This window comes from Grammomys surdaster, unplaced genomic scaffold (genome assembly GCF_004785775.1).
Source record: "Grammomys surdaster isolate TR1022 unplaced genomic scaffold, NIH_TR_1.0 63, whole genome shotgun sequence".
In the NCBI taxonomy this organism is placed as follows: domain Eukaryota; kingdom Metazoa; phylum Chordata; class Mammalia; order Rodentia; family Muridae; genus Grammomys; species Grammomys surdaster.
Window position 1 is genome coordinate 30,114,436 of NW_021604565.1, and position 15,134 is coordinate 30,129,569.

The following is a 15,134-nucleotide window of genomic DNA, read 5'->3' on the forward strand; positions in this document are numbered from 1 at the left end:
AAACCATCAGCAGCTCCAATTTCCAGGAAATTAACCAAACCATTGCTTAAGACCAGGTCAACTCGGCCCCCTCAGCCTGCACAAACGTTCCTTTATGAAGCCCCACTCTGCTCGGTACAGCCCACTGCAAAGGAGCCCCATTCACTCCAGCTGTGTTAGTTAAGCCAGCTCTGAAAACACTCACCTTGCCTTCTTCCAGAAGGAAACACAGAGAGTGCACATCTACTCTCAAAACTCTCTAAAGGGCTCACCTTGAGGGTTCCCCTAGTCTCTGGAAATCCTAGTCTCAAAGTTCTAAATTTTTATTTTTTTTTTTAAAGTTTATTGCCTTTTTTAACTTCCTTTTTTCTCACTCCGAGGGTAAAACTTTCTGGTAGCAAATAATGTATTTTATTCGAACACATCCGTCTCAGCCCTCTGTACCTCATGCAACCTGACAGCCTCGTCCTTCTCCAACACTAAAGTGATACCTATTCTCACTAAAATTAGCATGGCTTCGTTTATGAACAAATGTTCTCATTTTATTTCAATATGTATAAACTTCAGGATACAAAAATGTAAGCAGCCAGCTGTTGAGAATCGACAATAAAGGTCTCTGATTAAAACGACATTCTTTACACCTAAATTATAGACAGAACTGGCTTTATGACAGAGACACCTTAGGCTCAAGGTGTCTGAAAGATGGACGCCCGAGGTTGCCGATGAGGACTGCTAAGTGCACAGTACTATCAAAGAAACAAAACTGCTAATAACTGCTACTCTTACCTGTGGGAGGTCCTTCATCCCATTCTGCCCTCTTAATTCGACTTGCTGTGAATCCTAAGCAGATATTGACGCCGACGGCAAAAGTGAGCAAGGATATTACCTAAGGGAATAAGAAAATCAAGTTGTCAGACACAGCTACATTTGGTGGATTCAAAGTGCATGAAAGCAGTTCAGATGACCCTAACACCCCGAGTCCTGCCAATTCCGAAAGGCTTTCTCAGATGATGTCTGAATTTGAACAAGGAGGAAAAAAAATCGAATTCAAATGGCAGTAATCTGAGAGATTCAGCACTTCGCTAGTCACTGTACCATCCTCCTACCTGATATGACCCGAAACAGCCTTGTCTTGCCATGCCGCGGGATTCTTGGAAAGCCTCTGCAGGGTGTTCTCTGCTTGCCCTGAATGCTCGGCTTTCGGGGCTCTGAATTCAGGCTGTTAACTCCAAGCAATCCCACCTGGGAAGTTGACAGGCGCATCTGATTCGTGCAGAGCTCGATTTCATCACAGTTGGTTCACAAATTGCAACTCTGAGCATAAGAGGCTTAAGGCAACATCCTTCTTGGCCCCACCCCCCGGTCAGCCCCTCCCCTCGCACAAACACTTTCATGTGGTATCCTTTGGCAACCGGAGGACTTCTTGTGTAGCTGTGGCCAATAACAGTACATGTTCGTTTTTTTCTTCCCTCACAAATACATGGTTTGTCAAAAGAGAAACCAAATGTATTTTATCCGATAAAAAATGAATCAGAGCTGCCCAGAACTTCCCATCAGCTCGAAGCATTTGCTAAGTAGTTATTTGATGCCCTCAGCTCCCCACCCCCCAACTTCAGGGATTGTTTTTTTTTTAAACAAGAAAAAAAAGTACAATTTATAAACCAAACAAATCTGTCTTTACCATTTGTTTATTTTTCTGGCAGTTGGAATGACCCTGTATCTATATAACTACGTTCTCAGCTACTTCTGATTCCTCGGGAGTTTCACACAATGGGATCTTCCAAAATTGCAACTCACACAAGAGATAGCATTATTTTCCCTCCATGTTGTTAAATTTTATACTAGTAACTTTTATCAACATACTGACACTGCCAGCTAAGCTGCATAAAGTCCTTCTGAGTATGAAAAAAAAAAAAAGACAATATCATTCCAGTCTCTACCCATTCCTGACAAAAGTCAGCTTGTTTGTGGGGTGGGGGTGGGGTAGGAAGCAGGCATAAAGGACAGTAGCACAGGGAGCTTCATTAGCCTTGAATTTAGCTTGAAAGTGGCAATGGCTGCAAGAATTCCTGTCAAATGCTTGCCTGCTTTGAAGAGACTGTGTCCTGTGAGGCTCTTGTGTGTGCTGAAGCTTCCATCCTAAGCAATTTTGCAACTTGGCAACCACACCATATTTAGAAGTCTCTAAATCGGAAAGTCGTTTACATATTATATGCCTTTAGGATTCAAATGAGGGAAGGCTTGTTTTTGGCTTTTCCCTGCCAGGCTCCTTGACTATCATTCTTACAGAGCACATATGTGCATACGTAAACAAACAGGAACCTACCAGGCAGCAACCGCTAAAGGAAGCCCCCGTGGCTCTGCTCGCATAAAACCTGATAGCACAAAAGCCAAGAGCTTGTTTACGTGGATTGGAGAGTAAGCCTGGGTTTCATTATAAACTCTAGAATTTAGTAAACAGCTCATTGAAAAGAAGAAGAGACACTGCCAGACACTCAGTTGCTCTTCCCGGATCCTCTTAGCTTTAGAGTCTCACAGAGGGGGCAGGCAATGAATTTATCTACAAGCCTCTTGCTTTCGTCTGTATGCCAAACTAAACTGATCTGGAGTTGATTATTTAGCAAGGCTTCTAAAAGATGTTAACCCCATGTAAGGTTTTTCTACTATAGATTCAGTCTCAAGATGCAAACCTACTGTTTTCAGGGAAATCTATAAACCAAGAGGAAATCGTCAGGTCTGCACTGTTATTTCAGTGTGCACTGCGTGCTACAGAGGATCAGAAAAAAAAAAAAAAAAAAAAAAAAGCCTTCCTTTTCTCTCCAGCCTCCCCAGGCCTATAGGTCCCAACAACTTGAGACTTTCTCTGATGCGGAAACTCATCTCTAAGAAAACCTAGGCTCTCCTTGGGAGGAAAAATACGGCTAAGAAACTGAAGATCATTTTTATTTTATTGTTTTATTTTATGGCATGCAAACTAGCTGTGTAGGAAAAAGGGGTCCCAAAGCGAGATAGCAAGTTGGTACACGTACATCATGACCTGTACAGCACTGGATTACCTATTTATCCAAAAAGTTCAAGATCAGCCATTGTTTCTGTAAACCATTCTGTAAACCATTCTGCCAAAGAATTGTATTTCCACCAGGTCGCTGTGCATCAGGAACTTGTCAATACATACACACATGTGCATGTACATACCTACATGCATATGCATATATGCAAATATACACAGGCACACATACACGTATAAATACACACATACAAACACATACATGTGTATCTATAAACATGCATATACATTTATACACATATAAGAACATACACGCATGTATAAATACAATCTAGCTAGAGTTAAGAAAATTGTGTGTTTTATATGTGCATATGTATATGAAAGTATATGTGCTTTCCATGTGTACATGTGTGAAAGCCAAAGAAGAGCTTTGAGTGTCTGGCTGTATTACTCTGTCCCTTATTCCGTTGAGACAGGGAGTCTCATTGAAGCCAGAGCCAGGCTAGCAGCCAGAAATCCTTAGCAATCCTCATGTCTCTACCCCCAACAAGGCTCTCGAGGCAAGACAGAAGGCAAGCAGATTTTTACTGCAAGGTAATCATTATAGATTAGGCAGTCAGGAGGATAGCCGTATCTTGGCATTAAATCAACTGTAAAACACAATTAACTCTCATTATTTCAAATAAAGAAAACTCTGAGCCTGGTAGTGCAGGCAATGGGTCAAAAAAAAAAAAGTCACTGAAAATGACTGGACTACGGTGCAAAATCTTTAATAAGAAATAAAGTTCACCTGCTATTGTGTTTAAGATTTTGGTAGAAAGACATACATCACTGCTGGCTGGCTGAATACTGCAGAAAGAGTATGAGGGGGGAAAAAAAGCTGCAAAAGTCCGGTGTGGTTTATTATATTAACCCAGCCATATTTCAGAGAACACTGCCTTCTGGCAGAGAAAAACCTAACCCTGTAAACTTCTTGTAAGCAACTCTGCCTCAAAACTCACTCTAGTCTCCAACTTTATGGCCCATAAGGATCCCCTGAGGGGCAGGTATTAAAATGTGATATTTATGCCTTGTCCCCAGAGATTCTGCTCTGTGCTAGATCTAAGAGGTAAGAGAAGAAAAGAGAATTTAGGGGACAGACAAGAACTGCACAATGGGTCATTCCGATACAAGCCATGCAAGGATCACATTTAGGAAAACATTAGAATAGATGATAGTGACTTAATTTACCAGTGCCCCACATGTCGAACAGCTGGACGTAATTCATAAAGTAACTTTAATCTATTAGTAATAGTGTTCGCTGTTCATTGGACTTTAAGTTTCCATCTCTCAATGACAGCAAGCTGGGGCACTCCAGCAGTGGGGGGTCACCCCGATGCTGAGAACTTCAGAGCAGTGACTTATTTACTTTGCTGTTTATACAAAGCAGCAGTTTGTTGCTTGATTTCGATACAGCCCTTGCATTTACAGAAATGCACAGTCTATCTTTTCATGAAAGGGTTCTATGGCTCCTTGTTCTCAAGTCTTGACCAAGATAAGAAGGGTTTGGGGTGACCCGTGAGGTTGGAAAGCTGTGTGATTGACACTTGTCATTCTCATTGCCAATCCTGAAACTGGAAGTCACTCAAACTTTGTCCACATCCTGTTTCTCATTATGCTGAACTTCCTTGAGTTGGCTTAGTATTTCTCCAACTATAACTACAACAAAACACCGTGAACATTAGAAAATGGCACTCCTGTGTAGTTCCCCTAATCTAGTTGAAAAGTCAAGTCATTATGTCTTGTCTTTTAAATTCTCTTTTGGCTGAGGACTACTAGACAATTCAGAATTCGCAAAATGAACAACAGTCTTTGTTTCCCAACTATTAGGGCAGAATGCTTTGACAGCTAAAAGAATAACAAGCTGGCTCATTGCTTCCACAATTCTGGACTGCAGATGGGACTTAAGACACTAAGTTGCAAGATCGAGGTTTTAGGAATAATGTATGTTCCAGGCATTAACCAGTAAAGAAATGGCAAGCTTCAGTATAAATGCCAAGAGGGCTTGTTCTCTTAATTATCACACAATTGAAAGCTGAAATCAATGCTGTCATGTTTCTCAGGGGATTTAATTTATGTTGTAACTGTCTATGTGTTACACAGACTGTCTATGTGTTATATATCTAAGAAGAATTGCACACAAATTGATCTGTGAATAACTGTTCACCATTCAATATTTACTAGCTCCTATGTGTACTAAGCATTGTTCTCAGTACATCGGAGGCTGAATTAGACATCATCTAAGTCTTCTGCATTCAACTAGATGCAAAGGTAAGTGTAAAATAAAGCCTGTGGTAAGTGCAGACACGTAGAAGTCAGTGGTCTTTTGAGAAGAGAAATTTTGGGCTTGATCTAGTTAGGAGGGCTCGCAGAAGACTTTGTAGGGTCGATTGAGCTGTGATTGGAAGGGTAGGGGCAAATGATTGGATTCAGAGAAGAGGAAGAATTCTTGGCAGAAAGAATCCAATGTGAAAAAAACTGTGTGTAGGATGAAGGTCAAATCCATGAAGACCAAAAATCAGCCAGCTTGAATGAGGTTTGGAGAATCAGAGCGGGCAGAAGTGAAGACAGAGTGCAGAGGTTAAGGGAGGCCAGTCATGTGGCTTCTCAAAGGTAGCCTTAATGGCATTCATTATCTTTATCCTTAAAGCAACTGGAGAAAGCCCTTAGAAGGCTTAAGAAGGTAGAGATTTAATCAGATTTTAAAGCTAATCTCTTTCTGGTGTGAATACAATTCACACGGAATCAAGAATGGATACAATCATTGGGCTTAAGAGAATGACATTAAGCCAGCACCAGGGAGGCCCTGGTTGGCTGGCATGGTCAGGAAGAAAGGCTAAGAGTAAGGGGAAAGATCTAGAAATAAACCAGATGGGAGAAGTGAAGGGCTAGTGGATTTTAAGGATGGCTTTAGAGTTAATGAATGCTTACCAATTGCCACAATCACATATCATTTCAGGAAAGTCACTTATTGTTTTTTAACTAGAATATATAAATATGTCTAAAAGGGACAGAGACACACACACACACACACACAGAGCTGGGGAGGTGGCTCAGTGGGAAATCATGTACCTCATGGTTGTTAGGAATTACATTTGGAGCCCCAGAACCCACGTAAAAAGCTGGTGTTAGTGATGTGTCTGTGACTCCAGTGTTTCTCCTAAGATAACAATAGAGAAAGGAGAATACCCAGGAACCCATGGGCTGCCCTTGTGTATACAGCATGGTACAAAAAAAAAACAAAACAGAGAGACCCCGCTTCAACATCCAAAGTCATCCTCTGACCTCCACACGTGCATCTTGACAAATATGTACCCATATTCACACCCATGCACACACACAGAGACACACAGAGGAGGGTCTATCTGTTAGTGCCTTAGGATTGGTTAAAATAAAGAATACACACAGCTGGTAGTTTTAAAACATTTGTCAAGAATTTTCAAACCCATCTGAGGCAGCTAATGAGGAATAACATGACCTGAGATCTTGAACTTAATAAACTCATAACAAAAGAAGTTTGAGAGAATTAGCCTCAGGAAATAAGTCAGCTTTGTTCCTAACGCTAGTTGATAATAAAACATCTTAAAAGTTAAAACAAAACAAAACACTATTTAACTGTTTAGTTTCACCTGCATGTTCAAGAGTCCAGCAAACAGAAAGACTAAGCCCATTCAGAGACCCACAGGAAACCTTTCATCTCGGAAGTGACTTTGACATTGTGTACCATACCATTCACGGATGGACAGGAAGATGACTGCTGAGAATTGCTTCTGGCTTTCTGTTTTCTTTGAACAGATTTTTACACACCCTCTCTCTTTTCAAATTATATACATTTTAATGTTAGTACTTTCCTTCCCCCTTTGTTTTTGATCTAGGGTCTCACTCTGTAGCTCTGGCTGTCCTAAAACGCATTGTATAGACTAGGCTGGTCTCAAACAGACATCTGCCTGTGCCTGCCTCCAGAGTGCTTGAATTAAAGGTGTGCATCGCCATGCCCAGCTCTATTTTTTGTGTGGTATGTTGGGAGTGGTGTGGCTGCTGCTGGTGGTTCTGGTACTTCGGTGTGTGTGTGAGTGTGTGTGTGTGTGTGAGTGTGTGTGCCACAGCACAAGTGTGAAGGTTACAGGACAACTTGAAGGAATCTGTTCTTGCCTTCTAACCTGTGGGTCCCAGGGATTCAACTCAGATTAGCAAGGTTTAGTGACAAACTCCTTTATTCACTGAGCCATCTTGTTAGCCCAAAGTAACTGCTTTTTCAACAGTTTCAACATAGGACTGACAATTTCCTTGTAGTATCTTTCAGCAGAAAAGGGTACTATTATCATTATCTTCTCTTCCTGATGATGAAAAAAAGAGGTGCAAAGAGTATGTGACATCTCTGAAATGGAAGAGTAAGTGACTAAGCCAGGGCTAAACATCAGGTCTTCTAAATCAGTATCACCACACACACACACACACACACACACACACACACACACACCTCCCTAGAGCCTGACATCTCTCTGTTGCACCACACGAGGGCCTCAACTCAACATATCCAAAATTCAGCTACCTAAGGAACCAGCTTTCCCTGCCAGCTTCCTTTCCTTTCAAGGAAACACCGGAAATACTTGTTCTATTACAACACTTACTTGACTCATTCCTGATCAAGTATCACTTCTAGAGATTCAATTCATTGAATACAACTATTTCCATCATTTCCTGGAGCTTGCTGATCGAGTTCCCTTCTTCTGTGGCAACATTTCTTTGCATCCCTCATCTTCTTTGGGACATCCCTTAGGAGGTCCTGTCATAACTTCTTTTGCTGCTTTCCATCTCCTCCCTTCACCATTTCATTGAACCCTCATGGATCAAATCTGTGACTCAACCCGACAAATTAACCCAGAGAGCCCTAGATACATAGCTGACAACCTTCCTCTGGAACTTAAAGCCTTCCCACTGCCTCTCTTCATAGCAGGTCTTAAAGTGTGATTCCTAGATCAGCTGAATCAGAATGTCCCAGAAGCTTTTGAGTAACACCCATCCTTGGAGCTATCTCAGATCAATTAACTCAGGAAACTTAGGGCATCGAGCACATCTGGCACATCTGGTGGAAGTGTAAGAACCGCTGAGACTCTGCTGCTCACCAGCAGCATAGCACCCTGACGCCCACCTGTCAAGATGCAGTCTCTGGATTCAATTCAAAACTCTTGCCCTGTTTAACTGTGAGACCTTATGTGACTTCCATACTTCTCTATCCTGAGACTCTCTCTATTCATCTCAGGATTCTTCAGAGTATTATGGCAAGTAATCCATGCAAATCACCAAACACAATGCCTGGCACAGAATAATGCTTAATAAATGGTAGTTTTCTTAATAAGAAAAATGCATGCTATTTCTTGATTAAGTTGTGTTCTTGCACACCTCTGATTCTTAATACAGGTTGCTGCTTTGCTCTAAAATGGCCTCTTCACTTAATCTCCCTGGAAAATCCTAATATGTTTATGAAAACTCAAATCACATGACACTATGCCCTCCCCTGACCTACCCATCCAATGGAGAGCAATGGGCTCCCCTTGCTCTGTTCTCGGGTTTTCTTGAAGTTCTCACACAGCTCTATCCTTCGTAGGACTTCAGATGCAGATATCTAGTATCCACATGCCTCCCACAGCTCTGCAGCCTACCTGGGATGTAACAGGCAAATGATAAAGCATTGCTGAATGAACCACTGGGCACCAAGAACCTTGAATTACAGTTCTCGTTCTTACTCTAAGTTCTAGTTTATTGATCTGTAAAACAAGTTTGTTGGGCTATCATGATAAATTTTGGCTCTTTCAAAAACAATTATACTTTTTTTTATTAAAATGAGACCTTAAAACAAATAGTGAGGACTAAAACTGGAACTGCTTGACTTGAGATAGGGATGGGGAGCCAGGATCTCATCTGACCAGCCAGCTCTCTCACCTTGTGACACCTCCTCAGATTCTTGAATGAGTAAGTTGGAAAAGCAAACAAAAGAAACAATATATTATCTCCATTATTCAAATGGTGTTGTAAACCATCTCTTATTTGAGGTATTGTGATTTCCAAACCCAAGCCCAAATCTCATCCTTCATGGCAGACCTCTCATTGATGACTGGAAGAAACATCTCAGACAGCAGCTTCTATAAAGAGTCCAAGTTCATGTCTACTTACATAGTCGTGCAGCCCAAGGTCTTCTTCTCATCATGCTCATCCAAATCCTAACCCATAGCTATCTCCAAGCCTCAGCAACGGCAGGAAAACACACCTCACTGAAGCACCCACTGTGCAACCTTCAAGAACCCAGAGAACCTACCCAGGATAGGTATCTGCTCTCCAGAGTTTCCTGACTCTAAGTGTTTTCTGTCTGTTTGATTGCTTGTTCTAGTATCTGTTCTCTCAATAAAAGTATAATCCCCACCCCACTCCAGAGAACGGGAGAAACAAACAATACAGTAAACAAGCTAAGAATTTGAGTTCTAGATTGCAACAGAATTCCAACTCTCAAGATGAAGCTCAGTTTCTCTAAATGACTCGTTTCTGTAAAAAGAAATAGTTCTTATCACGTAAGATTAATATGAAGACCAAATTATACAATAGACTAAGCAAGTAACCAAGCGTTTTGAAACATAAAGCATGCATGCACTCACACATGCATACGCACCTCCATCACCTCCCCGGACATTCTCAATGTCTTACCAAGTACTGGACATAAGATAGGTGCTCAGGTATTATAGGTTCTAGAAAGGATAAGATCAACTTACAATGTTGCAAACCTCCCATTCTACTTTCTCTCAGACCCCAATGTCCAGTCCCTGTTTGGCAAAGCCAGGTTGTTTCTAAACACAGCTTTCAAGACATGAGATCAACCCCAGTAGTCAATACTCATGTGGAAAGTGCTGCCTTGAGCTTCTGCTAAGGAATGGTTTGAGTTCCAATCTAGAAGGAAGTTTCCTGGAATGCCAAGGCAAGTGTTCCCAGCACAATGGCCTTTCTGGAGAGGAAACTCAGCTGTCACTCCTGTGGTTCCTCTTCTAGTAAGCAAGACTTTGTGAGACTCAGCAAAGAGCAGAGGGGAACTTCCCTTCCCTAATGAAGAGGTGGGGGAGGGGGGAGTCACACAGCTAACATCACCATAACTATTGATGAGAGACTGGATGACTGCTTTCCCCCAGGATGAGGAGCAAAGACAGGATAAGCTCCTTTGCCCCCGTCTCTATTCTATTCACCATTCTGCTGCCAAAACAAGGAAGCAGGCAAATACCAGTGTGGGTGCTCCTGGAAAACATCACACCAAGTGAAGGAAGCTTTTTACAAAGCCACCTACTATATTGTCTCATTGAGAAAGAACATCCCCAGTAGGAAACAACTTAGAGAGTGGGGGTTCAGGGCTGTGAGACAGTGGAAGAGAGGCTGCTCTCTAATAGGAGCTTGGAATCACATATAATGAAATACTCTAGAATTATGTAATGGTGATATTTGAACATTTCACATTAGAGAGGCTATATTGCCATCTGTATGCATTAACAGATGCTATCTTTATGAGGGTTATCCTCACCCTCGTGGATTGTCCGCCTTATAGTCCACGTGGGCAGTGGGAGCAGAGATGCCGAGTGGAGGGTTTGGCAGCCCTGTGGGTATGTATGGTGAATAAACACACCAGGACCAGCTATTGGGAGGCACATCAACTTTACTTTGGATGATTCAAGGCTTATAAAGTTTTGGAGGACTGAGGGTAAAAACATCCAGGAAGGGCAAATGTCATTTGCTGGGGTTTAGGGTACCTGAAATGCCTCATTAGCATGGGGATGCATTTCAGGAATTTCAGGTGATAGCTAAACAGGTTTTATCAAGAGAAAGGAAATTTATCCTGTAATCTAATCGAGGCTGCATAATATTCCTCAGGTAAAGTCATATATGGGGGGGTTAGAATTTCCCAGACAAGGTCAGAGAAGGAAAAGTCCTGTCAATCACGAAGACTCCAATATTGCACTGAACTCAGAGGCTCTCTAGTCATGATAGACTTCCATCTTAATTAGCAGAGTTTTCCCATGTCTTTAAAACACACACACACACACATCTACTAGCCTGGTATAGTAATGAACATCTATGATCTCAGCATTTGGGAGGCTGACATAGAATCACGACATCAAGTCATCATAGGGTACATATATACATACATACACACACATACACACACATGCACACAAAGGAAAACACACATACAAACCAGTGAAAAAAGAAAATCTCAAAGCATTCTATCCACAGAAAAACATCATTAACTTTTCTCTTAGCTCTGTGGTCTGCATATTCAGTCATCTTTAGGGTCACTCCATTTACCCTGTGTACCTGACACCACACAGGAGGAGTGGAGCTCCTCAGCTGTGGTCTGTACCTCTGTATCTAGGTCTTGCCTGTGAGTGAAGTCCCTGAGGTTTTGTCAGAGCTTTTTCAGAGCCCATGTTTCCTGTTACTGTCAAGGATAACAACCTATAAGCGAATCCAGTTCTTGTCTATAGAATTTGGACCTTAGTGGCAGTGAACTATGAATAATGGAAAAGACAGCTATGGGGATTCACTCACTTTCCCCATCCTACAAGTAATGAAGCAGAAGGTTCTAAACCATCTGTGACTGGAGATGAAGGCAGTTCCTGCAGCAGAGAGAGAGTTAATACAAGGCATTAAAGGCATACTTTTTTAAAGTGGATAAATACAAGAACAACAGGATGCAAATGAATCCAAGGCAAAGAGTAGGAAATATCAGACAAGGGGCAAATACGATATGATCATCGGTATGGAGCCAACCTCATATGTGGCAGCCAGTCTTCAGTAAGGATGTATATTTCCCCAGACAATTTACACAGATCCTCTTGCTTTATGTTCACAGAGCTTTTATGATATTATCATTGTCAACATGTGTGAAAAACATCAAATATATCAGACAATATTCCTAAGGCCCAGTTCCTTTCCCAATGAGGATTAGAAAACTAGCAAATTCTCACAGAATGGAGCTCTCTGTGACATGGAGAAGGACCAGAGTCTCTGCAAAGTACAGTAAGTGCTAAGTGTATAGTGAGCATAACAGAAACCACAGAGAAACCTCTGATCTAGGCCGGCCTTGTTGTGACCCCAAAACAGAACTAGCCATGAGCAAGTGACGGGGATTTTTCAAAATTCCTGTGCCATCAAAAATGATTCTGGTCATTGTTAGATAATTTCTGTAAACTCAGGAAAACCAACTTTTTACCAACTCCTATTATACTGATTCAATATAGGCGTAGTAAGTGCCCTTCGTAATGTTAGCTAACGCTAATGAAAGCTTGCTCCGTATCAGAAATCCTTGGTTTCAAGAATAGCAAGGTTAAATAAATAAATGAATAAATAAATAAAACACATTTTATTTAATTGAGAGATGAAATGCATTAGTCACTATGGGGCAAGGCAACAAATACCAATAAGTGGTAGGTTTGTGGATACAAGAAATGTATTGTTCAGAAGAGGAAGGAGGTCTAGCATCTGTGCTGTAGTAGACAGCATCTGGTCCTCGTTAGAAGGCTAGGTCCTCATTAAAGGGTGTCCTCTTCCAGTGGCCAGCACATAAGAGGAAGTAAGTTCATCTGAGAACTTCTATTAGGGGAATAGGTGGTAGTTCCCTGGTTCCTGACCATAAGCTTAAAATTCATTCTTGAAATCAGCATTACCATGAGTGACTAGCTGCCATGGACTAAGTTATATTTAAACGCTTCTAGGCCTGCCTTTAATCCCAGCACTTGAGAGGCAGAGGCAGGCAGATCTCTCTGATTTTGAATCCAACCTGGTCTCCATAGGAGTTTCCAAGCCAGCAAGGGGTACATACTGTGACCCTGACTCAAACAACAATAACAACAACAATAATGGTGATAATAATAAATTTAAATATATCTTGATAGTGTGAAATTAAGAAGATAAAAGTGAGACAAAGACAGAGAGGTTAATCCATCTGGAACAACCTTCTTGAAACGTACATTCTTGTTTATACTTCCATGTAAAGAGAGGCCCACATTAACAATTACTTTTCCAAGAGGCACCTCTGAGTTGTATGAAAAGCAAGCTCCCTGCTCCACAGGTACCCATGCTTAGAACTATAGTTCTAAGTGACTGCCTGATTCTAGGCTCCTTTAATAGGTGATGCCTGCCCTGACACCTTTGGGTATGTTATGGTATGGTATGGTATGGTATGGTATGGTATGGTATGGTATGGTATGGTATGGTATAGTATGTTAAGAAATCACTACAAGGAGCTGGAGAGATAGCAATAAGCAGTAAGGAGCACTGGCTGTTCTTCCAGAGGACCTGGGTTCAATCCCCAGCACCCACACAATAGCTCACAATTGTCTGTAACCCCAGGTCTAGGGAGCCCATTGACGCCAGACATGCACGGGGAACATATATATGCATGGAAGGAAAATACCCATACATAGAAAATAAAATAAATCTTAAAAAAAGAAAAGAAAGAAATCATTACAAAACTAGGAACCCTAAGAACCCTAAGAGAAGCATGAGCGGATGAAGTGGAGGGGTTTCTATTACACTCTCTACTCATTTAGTGACTTGCTCATATGTTCATTCAACAAGCTTTTATTGAGTCCCCAATGTATGTGTCACACTGAAGATACAGTTTCTACCACTGAAGTGCCAAAATGGGGAGTTTTGGTAAGAGAAGAAATATAATATTGGGTGGTTGGTAATTGATAAGGAAACTAGAACAGAGGAACAGTAGTAGTCAATTAGACAGAGACAAATGTCTCTCCCTGAGGATGACATTTGATCAGAAGCCTGGAAAACAAAATTAGGGAAGGTTCAGGATTTTCTTCAGAGAGATGGTAAGTGCAAAGGCCCTGTGGTAGGAGCAGCCTGATAGGTGCAGGGAGGTGGGTGTGGCTGGGTAAAGTGCTATGGGGCAACAGCAAAAGCTGGTATCACAATGGGTGCTGGTCCCTGCAGGACTTTGCAGGCTATACTGTGAGCCTCACATTTCCTGTTGAGTATGATGGGAGAGGGGGCTGGTAAATGGTGAGATAGCTCTTCCTATAACACAAGAACAAAAACCTCAGTGACTGTTCAAGAATTCCCATACAATGCCTCAATTTAAAGGACAATTGCTCAACCCCATCTAAGATCCTTTCCAGCTCTGGGTACCTGCTGTTAGGTCCTCTGTAAAACCTTCTCACAGGATCCACTTGTCTCAGTGTAATAACCAGAAAAAAGTATCTAAAGCAAACTAAACGAACAGAATTGTTTCTTTTTCTTGGTGAGTAAGGGGAAAAGTAAGGATTCCTGTACCTTCTTGTTCCAGATAATCCATCTCTTGGGATAAAACCGTACAGAGACTAGAGTATGCATGGATCCATAAATTACTGGTATGGTCTATTAACCTATGTCTGGGAAGGGAAAGGACTTAGTAAAAAGGAGAAAGAAAAACTTTTCCCAGAACTTTTTGATAGGGGAGAGATGAAGCAATATCTTTCTGGAGTGATCTAGAAAAAAACATAATCCAAACTGACCTTGCATTGTCTGCCCCATTTGTATAGCTCTTTCACTATGCCTTGTAAACAGTAAGCCAGCATATTTATTAAAGCCAACAACTTCAGATCGACAGCAGAGAATTATGTAAGAGGGTGCAGAAGTTCTGGACCTTCCTCTGTCCAGCTAGATTTCTCCTCTTTTGGGGAGAAATGTTATACAACTTGCTAATTACCAAAATCCTGAGCTGTCAGCCTTGGTCAGGATCAGAATGTGGATACTTCCTAACCATGTGATCTGGAGTGAGTTGAGACACCTCGCTAGACCTTCAAGTCCTCATATGAAATTGGAAAGAATCACAGGACCTTCTTTATACTGTTGCAGAGATTGGATCAGATGACCTGTGTAGTGTCAACTACTTATAGCAATGGCGGCCATAAATGAAGCCCATGTATCAAACATCAGACAGACATGATCTCACTTTAAGTACTTTCAATGATCCTGCAAAATCCATCATGCATTGAACGTATTTTCAAAGGCACAGAGAAGTTTAAGTCACTTGCCTAAGTTCACACACTCAGCCCCGGACAAAAGCCAGTCCTCAAAT

At 41.6% G+C, this 15,134-nt stretch overlaps 1 protein-coding gene across 7 annotated transcripts in view; it reads right to left on the bottom strand.

The window, feature by feature from the left end:
• Enpp2 (ectonucleotide pyrophosphatase/phosphodiesterase 2) overlaps nt 1-15,134 on the bottom strand; it is a 115,287-nt gene that overhangs the window by 83,614 nt on the left and 16,539 nt on the right. For 4 of the 7 annotated variants that reach the window (XM_028767922.1, XM_028767906.1, XM_028767939.1 and 1 more), the window contains exons 1-2: nt 1,086-1,267; nt 766-865 (exon numbers count right to left, since the gene is read on the bottom strand). In XM_028767922.1, coding sequence (XP_028623755.1) covers nt 766-865; nt 1,086-1,118 — 133 coding nt within the window. In that variant the 5' untranslated portion in view covers nt 1,119-1,267. Of the gene's footprint in view, nt 1-765; nt 866-1,085; nt 1,304-15,134 lie in introns of those variants that run through there. The other 3 variants (XM_028767915.1, XM_028767888.1, XM_028767898.1) reach the window with 2 other exon arrangements.